We start from the raw sequence: 9,271 nt of genomic DNA, 5'->3' as shown, positions 1-9,271 counted from the left end.
TAAATCAAGACCATTTGAAAGAATTAGACCTACCTAATCCTATTCAAAATTTAGTTTTGAAAACAATTTCAAGATTAAAAAAAACTGGAAGACTTTTTACAAATTATTTAACACATTATTATAATCATAGCCATTATTTATGTTTGTTTTTAAAAATTAATTAAAATAATGTTTTATAATTAAAATTCTAACATGATTTAATTAAAATACATCAAGATGTGTTTAAGGTTTCAAATATAGACGATGAATATAGTATTAATAAGATAAATATTGTCAAAACAATTATAAACAAAATTATTATTCATTAACTTGAGTTTTTAAGAATATAGATATAATAAGAAAGTTCTTAATAATGTAATTAATAATTACATTAGTATGAAATTCAGTCAAAAATTGATTATTTTGAAGATATTTATTAAGGAATTTGTAAATTGTAATAAGGTTTATTTATAATAAGATTTTGATATTTGAATAAATAACAGTTTATTGATATATTTTTTATATTTTATTTTTTTGTTTTGTTTTAGGATTATGAAAAAAAAAAAAACATTGTTTAATTAATTTAAAGGATTAAAAAAAAGACTATATTTAAATTTTATAAAATAATATTAATTTTATAAATCATTTAAGATATTTGTATAATAATTAAATAAATATTTAAAAAAAGTGACATAAATTATATTAATAAACTATTTTGTTAATTTTTTTAAAAAACTATATAAATATACTTTGAAAAATTGTATTTTTAAAATAATATTTTTATTTTCCTTATTTATTTTAATTTTTGTTTTTATTATTAAAATAATTAATATTGTAGAAAATAATATATATTAATTTATAAAAATTGTAATAATATTTTAAATAATAATTTTTATTATATAATTATTAAATTTTTAATAAAAAAAATATTTAAAATTAATTAATGATTATTTAGATATAAATATACCATTTAAAATAAATAAAAGAAACAATTCAATAATTAATATTTAAATATATTTTATAAATAAATAATTATATTTATTGTATAATAATAAGATTAATGTTATAATGAAAAAAAAACTATAATTAAACAAGGAAATATAAATAAATTATGATAAAAAAAATATTTGAATTAAATTTATTAATAAAAAAAAAAAATATAAATATAATTTAAATATCTTTATATACTATATATATATTATAAAATAATATAAAAATCCTGATTAGTATATAATTAAAATTATAAATATATATATATATTTTATATACATATATAATTTTAATATTGAATATTTTTTTATTTCGTAAAAATTTTCTTCATTTAAAATAGATTTTATAAAATATTCAATACTAATATACTTTTACATATTTAAAAAATTATTTATTATATTTTTTAATAAATATCTTATTTATATATTTTTTTTTAATTTTTATTTTCCATCATATTACAATATTATTATATTGACTTCATGTAATATATTTTTTTCTTTTATAAATTTTTATATAGGTTTAATATATTTCTTATATTTAATTTTTTTAATAAATAAAGAATCATAATATATAATAAATTAAACAAGTTTTAATTATTTATTGTTAAAAAAATATATATTTACGTAAAACAAATTATTTCATAGTCTTTACTATATTATCTTTCCAATCCAATTTCTTTAAATAAATATATGAGATAATTTTTTGTTTCAAATCTATAATACATATTATTTAATTTAGATAAATTCTTATTATTTATTAAATATTTTTTCAATAGTGTTATAATTTTTTAATATTAATTTCTAAGTGTATATTTTAATTAAATTTAAATTATTATATATGACAATTATTTAATTATTCTTCTTTTATAATTTTTATTATTTAGATTAATATAGTTATATATATTTCATATTCATAATCATATAATTGAATAATTAAAATTTAAAACTAATAAAATAATTACTTTCATATATATAATTCATTAATTTATAACTACTTTTTAATTATAAAATACTTTTTGATTAATTATATAATAAATAAATTAATTTATAATTAACTTTTTATTTAATAATAAAATTTATAATTTTATTTTATAAATTGAAAAAAGTAGAAATTGATTAATATTTTTTTTAAATGTAAATATTAAATATTTATATAATATTATTTTATTTCTTTATTTCTATATTTTGTTTTATTTATATTATATGGGTTTAATATTAATTGAATACTAGTTGTGCCATTTATAAATAATCAATAGAATATTTTATATTTATTCTAAATATTATTATTTTTCAATATATTTATATTTCTTTTTAAAATATTTTTTTTTATATAAATTATAAACAAAGTTGCATTAATTTAGGTTAAAAAATTAATTATTAAAATTTGATTCATTTAATTTATTAAAAATAAGAATTATGTAAAATTATAATAATTAATAACTAACGATAAAAAATATTTATGAATTAAATATTATTTTTAAAATTATAATTTAGATAATATACTTATTTTAATATATTATTTGATTTTTATTTTTTATTTTATATTTTTATAAAATTCTAGTTTTTATTTCTTTTTATTAAGAAATTTATTTAAATTTAATATAAAAAAATTCTAAATTATAAAATATTTAAAAATCTTATATGATTACTTTTATTTTTAAAATTTCTAAAAATATTACAAAAGTATAATATAATGAAATAATATATAATCATAATTTTGATTTTTATTTTTTTATATAGTGTAAACACTTTTGTCTACTCAACTTTTTAAGAATATATATAATAAATAAACTATTTTTTTAGTTTAAAATATATTTTATATTTAATAATAATTTTAGTAAATAATTAATAATTTAATCATCATATAAATAACAAAAATATAAGCAAATTTAAATTTATGTTTTTATTAAGTTTAAGAAAAAAAAAATTGTTTTGAATATTTTTTAAAAATTATTATTTTAATTAATTAAATTAAAATAAATAAAATAGATATATTTTAAATAAAATATTAATGAAAAGCTTTGAATAATAAGAATATGTTTCTTCTTTTAAAAATAATTGTGAAAGTAGAAACAATATAATAGAATAAAATAATATATAAGAATAAGAAGTCGAAAATATTAATCATTTAGAAATATTAGCGAAATCAAGTTTATAGATAAGTTTGTCATATTTAATTGAAAATTCATTGTATTAGATAATATTTATTTTTGTCTCATGGAATACTTAAAATGCAAATGTAACTACAGGATTAGGTTTAGCGTTTATTTATATTAATTTTGCTTCATAAGGTGTTTTATATGGTATATCTGTAGCATACGAAGTAATTGCTTCTCATGCTTATGGAGCAGAAAAATATAATATACTTGGTACATCTTTGATTAAGACTATTTTTATTTAGATATTATATTATATTCTTAACATTATTTTAATAATTTACTCAAATTAAGTTTTATCGTTATTTATACATAATAGAGAAACTTTAATTTATTTTAGTTAATATTGCATTTGGTCATTACCTGGATAGCTTTTTATTGGAATTTATTATACTTTAAAAGTATTTATAAAAATATAAAATAAAATAAAAATAAAAATTAAATATTTGTATATAAGAAAAAATATATAAAATATTTATATATATATATAAATATATAATATATTATATATATACATTTATTAACTAATATAAAATAAAAAATTAAATATTTAATATAATAATCATAATTTTAATCTTATAGATAATATATTAAATATTTTATATATTTTTATATATATATATTTTTTATAAAATATTTTATAATAATTTTTTGAATTTTTATAAATAGGTTATTTAAATGCTTAAAATGATTATGAATCATAAATTTATTTTAACATATTTAGCTTTTTTATAAGTATTATATATTGCATAATTTTCATATATTATTTAAATCTTGGTATTATAGGCGGAGGTATAGTTTATTCTATTAGTAGATTATAAAATTTATTATGTATATCTATAATAATATATAATAGTGATTATTTAAAATGTGTAATAAGATTTTCATCATCAGCTTTAAAGCATACATGTATTTTTTTTAATAAATGTTTTCTATAGCATTGCTTACGTATACTGATATAATTATTTATGAATTATATTCATTGATAGCTTCTAATTTACAAATAAATTAATTTAACTCACATGTTGTTTATTTTTAGTTTATTTTTTTTATGGCTAATATTTTTTGGGGGATTATTAGTTCTTCATCTATTTTTATTGGAATTGAAATAGGGAATAAAAATTAAAAGAATATATAATCTTATATAAAATATGGTATTTATATGATGGGAGGATATTACTTTATTATTGCTTTACTATTTGCATGTTTTAAATATTAATTAGGAAAACTATTTATACATGATTAATAAACTATGTATCATTTTATTGATTGCTTCTATTTTTATTTAATTTATGATGCTTTATAAGGGTTTTAATGTTTATTTGCAGGATTTTTAAAAGTATTAGATTAAGAAGTAGCTTGCTGCATTTCTTGTATTTTCTTAAATGGAGTTATTGGATGTTCCTTTAGTTATTTTTTAGCGTATTATATGGATTTTTAATTAAGAGGAATATGGATAGGAATGATTATGGGATGTATTTGTAATTTAATTTATTAAATAATTGCTTTGTATTTAAGCAACATTTAAAATATTATTGAAAGCGTTTAAATGAAATTGAAAATTTAGGAGGACTAATTAAATAAGTTTGACGTAATAATGGAATTAGATAATAAAAACATATAAATAGAATGAAAAAAAATGCATTTCTATTATTTATTTACACATAAATTTATTTTGTATTAACTTTCTCCTTACTTAAATGTGTTTTTTATTATTAATATTTAGTTAGGAATATAAACTTAATTTGTTATTTTTGATTATCTTATTTGTTTTTATTTTTGCTTTGAAATTATTTTTTGACTGTTTTTTTAATTATTTAAATTTAATTATTAAGATTAAATTTTGTAATTATTACATTAAATTTAAATTGATTTTTGTCTATAATAATATAATAATAATAATTTTACTAAAATTTAATATTAATTGCATATATATAAAAAAATAGAAAATTATAAATAATTAATATAAATTAAAAAAAATTTTCATTGATATTTAAATCAAACAAAATTAATAATAAATATATAACTGTATTTATTAATAAAAAATAGATCTCAAATAAATAATAATTTAATATTTTTTAATTATTTATAAATAATATGCAATTTATAATATTAAAAATAATAATATAATTAATATTTTTATATATAATTATTCAATACATTTTATTTAATTTTTGAAAAATTATTTAAAGACTTAAATGAAAAAAAATTAAATTCATTTTATTCAAATTTTTCAATTATTAAATTTCTTTGTTTAAATATTCAAATTTAAAACTTTATTTAGAAAAAATATAAACTGAATAATTTTTAAAATATTAATAATAATAAAGTAGTATTATTTATTTCATAATAAAATTTATAAATTAACTTTTTTTTATATTATTTATTTGTAAACATATTAGTTATTAAATTACTATTATAATTTTAAATAAATATATATGTAATTATGATTATCATATTACACCATATAATTATTGTTTAATTATATTATAAAAATTATTTAAAAAGAATATTTATATATTTATAATAAAAAATATTTATTATAGTAAATATTGCATTAAATGATATTAAAAACATATAAATGCTTATTATATAAATTAAAAATATTTTAAACATTCATATAAATATATATTATTAAATTTGAAGAGTAATAATTTTTTATAATAATTAATTAAAAATTATAAAAAATATATAAGTTAAGATTTATTTAATATGTATTTTATATGTTTCTTATATTTCATATATTTTTAATTATAATTATATAATAAATATTCATATATAAAATAGTATTATTATTAATTATATAAAAAAATTAATTAATTGAATAATAGTTAATACTAATAAAAATTATAAAATATATCATAATAAATAAATAATTATTTAATGTATATGTTATAATTCAAATATATATATATATATTATTTATTTTTATATATAAAAATAATCTAAATTAATTTTACAAATAAGAGTTTAAAATTATTATAAAATAAAATAAAACTGTAATTACAAACAAATTACAATTAAATTAAAAAACCAAATAAAAACAAAAAAAACGAAAAAAATAATTACGCCTTATAAATGAATAACCAAATAAAATTCGAAAGCATTTCTCATTTAAATAACTATTGGGAAAATTTGTACAAAATAGGGCCTGGATTAAGAAATTTAGGTAATACATGTTTTATGAATTCTGTTTTATAATGTATCACACACACACCCCTATTAGTAAATTATTTATTGAGTAATCTTCATGCTTGTTAGAAAAAGCAATGCATTATTTGTGTAGTTTAGAAGCATGTAAAGTAATGTTTTTCGAATAATAGTAATAATATTATAGCCCCCAGTGAAATTATTAATAATATGAAATACATAAATAAAAATTTTAGATTAGGAAAGTAACATGATTCGCATGAATTTTTAAGATTTTTGTTAGAGGCGATGTAAAAAAGTTATTTTATAGATATAAAAAAATAAAAAATTTTAGAAGAATAAACTCCTATATTTAATATATTTGGAGGTAAATTAATAAGTTAAATTTAATGTTTTTCATGCAAATAAATATCATAAAATATAGAGACATTTTATGATTTACTTTTGGTAAACTAAATATACAAATAAAATATGCTATTTATTATACAAATATATATATATTTATTATTTTTATTTATTCATTTTTATATTTATATAATATATTTTTTTTCATAATAAAGGAGTGTAAATAAAATATAGATTAATCGTTTGAATCTTTTTTCAAAAAAGAAATTTTATCTGGAAATAATAAATATAGATGTTCATTTTGTAAGAATCTTGTTGATTGTTCTAAAGGATACGTCATTTGTAAGATTAAAAAAATAAAAAAATAATAATAATATTAAAACAAATTAAAGAAAAGTTCCCTAATATTCTTACAATACAACTGAAAAGATTTAATAATTTTATGATGAAAGTTAATAAACATACATAATTTGCTCCGACAATAAATTTAAAAAAATACTCTACAAATTAAAAAGATTAGATTTATGATTTATATGGTATTCTTATACATGTTGGACACGATCTTAATTATGGACATTATTATTGTTATACTAAAAGTCCGAATAAATAATGGTATTGTATGAATGATTCTTCTGTTAATTAAGTCAGCTTCTAAGAAGTTTAAAATGAAAAAGCTTTTTTACTTTTTTATAGTAAAAGAGAGGAAAAGAAGAAAAAAGAAGAAATCAATAATCCTGAAGAAGAATCGGTAACATAATAAATCAGTAAATAATAAGAAAAAGTGAAATAGATTAATAATAAGTTATACGAAAGTGAAAATTTACACAAAAAACAGTAAAATGATGTTAAAATTATTGAAAAAAAAGAATTTAAATTTGAATAAAAATAATAAGAAAAAAATTAATTAATTATAAATAACTTGAAAAACATTTAAAAAGAAAACTAGGAAAAAACTTATATTATAAAATCTCAATAATTGTAAGAAAGCATAAAATAAAAAAATATGGAATAGAAAATAGAAAATAATCTATAAAAAAATAGTTTAGTAAGTTTAATTTAAAATATTCCTGTAATAAAAGTTGCAAATTAAAACTAGAATTCTTATAATTTAAAAAATAATTAAGCATGTTAAAATTCTTAAAATAAAAAAACTAGTTTAATTGAAGAATACTAAAATATTAAGTAAAGTACTGAGTATATCAAACACATTGTAAATATAAAAAAAAAATTAAACATTTAAAAAAAAAATTATAAAAAAATAAAAGTAAAAATTAGAAAACATTTTTAGAATTTAAGAAATAAAAGAGTAAATTGTAGATTATAAATAAAATAATTTCGATAAATAAGATAGTATTTCCATTTCTAAAGAAAGTGAAGAATATTCAGAAACATTTTCAATTAAAATAACTGATTAAGATAAAAAAAAATTATAATAATTGAAGTAAAAAAATTACTTTAAATTTATTTTAAAATAAATAAAAATAGAAAATCTAAACTAAAAAGAAGATTATATATGAAATATATGGATGAATTTTTTAAATAAAGAAAAATATTAAAAAGCTCATTTTCTAAAACTAGTAATTCTGAAGAAGAAAAAGAAGACGATTTCAAAAATAATAATATAAGTTTATTATAAGTTTTGGTTAGAAAATAAGGAATCAAAGCTTTGTGATAACTTATATAAATTTATTTATAAAATCTTATATATTTTTTTATTTATTTCTTTTTTATAATTATATTTATCAATTTTTTTTATTTTTTTTTTCATATACATATGGATGGATAATAAACTATTCCATGTTCTAATAAATTTAAAATTTAACAAATATTTATTATATTACGGCCTAATTGTCGAAAATAACGGATGGTTTTATGATATTTCTTCTTGTAATGGTCAAACTTTCATTATATTTCTAAGTTAAAAACATTTATATCTATTATTTTATTAATTCTTTTATTTAAGGTGATAGTTATTATTCATATTTAACAATTTTAATGTTTAATATAGGGTAATAATATTTATTTAGTTGATAATTTCGAATGATTTAATAATTCTACTAAATATTTCACTGTAAGAAAAATAAAATTAATTTTAATTTTATTCTACAATTTTATTATGTTTATTAATTTTAATAGATTAAAGTCTTCTAATTTTTATGAAATACATAAGAATAACTTATTTTTATAATCTTGAATAAGGGTAATAATACTATGCCTTTAATTTTCACTTTTTTATACATGAATCAACCTTTTTTCTAATTTATTTATAATTAACACATTTTTAAAATACAAATTTGATTATTTTTTATATTATTCTATTTTTATATCTTTATTTTTTTATTTTAAAATTATTATTATTCTATTTATTTAAATTCATTTTTAACTTTTTAATTATTGCTACAATAAATATATATCAGTATTAATATTAAAAATTATGATATATATATATTATAATATTAATATTAATATTAATATTAATATTAATAAAAAATTTAATATTAATGTTTTTAATTATAAAATAATTAATAATTGCTATATATTTTATCGAAATTATAAGATTTCAAATTGAACTTGTTTTTATATTCAATAAATTAATTATAATTACTATTTTCTTATTTATAGAAAATATTGTTATAGCTGACTTCTTTATTT

General features: G+C 13.3%; 2 protein-coding genes across 2 annotated transcripts, besides 16 other annotated features; both read left to right on the top strand. All coding sequences in view use genetic code 6, as the record gives it.

The window, feature by feature from the left end:
- Positions 1–1,225: 1,225 nt before the first annotated feature.
- Positions 1,226–1,265: a microsatellite.
- A 683-nt stretch (positions 1,266–1,948) lies between these two features.
- Positions 1,949–1,991: a microsatellite.
- Positions 1,992–2,224: 233 nt separating this feature from the next.
- Positions 2,225–2,275: a microsatellite.
- A 205-nt stretch (positions 2,276–2,480) lies between these two features.
- Positions 2,481–2,517: a microsatellite.
- Positions 2,518–2,979: 462 nt separating this feature from the next.
- Positions 2,980–4,110, top strand: IMG5_010260 (hypothetical protein; the record flags this gene model as incomplete). The annotated part of the gene is made up of 2 exons (XM_004039733.1): positions 2,980–3,572; positions 3,849–4,110. The coding sequence occupies 2 exons, from the start codon at positions 2,980–2,982 to the stop codon at positions 4,108–4,110; spliced, it is 855 nt and encodes a 284-aa protein (XP_004039781.1).
- Positions 3,532–3,569: a microsatellite.
- Positions 3,587–3,638: a microsatellite.
- Positions 3,725–3,764: a microsatellite.
- Positions 4,111–4,948: 838 nt separating the features above from the next.
- Positions 4,949–4,989: a microsatellite.
- Positions 4,990–6,202: 1,213 nt separating this feature from the next.
- IMG5_010250 (hypothetical protein) lies at positions 6,203–7,783 on the top strand (the record flags this gene model as incomplete). Its single annotated transcript, XM_004039732.1, has 4 exons — positions 6,203–6,721; positions 6,835–6,961; positions 7,012–7,400; positions 7,775–7,783. 4 exons carry the CDS (start codon positions 6,203–6,205, stop codon positions 7,781–7,783), a joined length of 1,044 nt encoding a protein of 347 aa, XP_004039780.1.
- Positions 6,732–6,782: a microsatellite.
- Positions 6,773–6,802: a microsatellite.
- A 47-nt stretch (positions 7,784–7,830) lies between the features above and the next one.
- Positions 7,831–7,870: a microsatellite.
- Positions 7,871–8,927: 1,057 nt separating this feature from the next.
- Positions 8,928–8,984: a microsatellite.
- Positions 8,985–9,036: 52 nt separating this feature from the next.
- Positions 9,037–9,105: a microsatellite.
- Positions 9,051–9,105: a microsatellite.
- Positions 9,071–9,105: a microsatellite.
- Positions 9,081–9,147: a microsatellite.
- Between the last annotated feature and the right edge of the window lie 124 nt (positions 9,148–9,271).

This window comes from Ichthyophthirius multifiliis (assembly GCF_000220395.1).
Source record: "Ichthyophthirius multifiliis unplaced genomic scaffold scaff_1120509249536, whole genome shotgun sequence".
Classification (NCBI taxonomy): Eukaryota; Ciliophora; class Oligohymenophorea; order Hymenostomatida; genus Ichthyophthirius; species Ichthyophthirius multifiliis.
The sequence above is the reverse complement of the archived record's forward strand: the minus strand, read 5'-3'. Positions and strand labels throughout refer to the sequence as shown.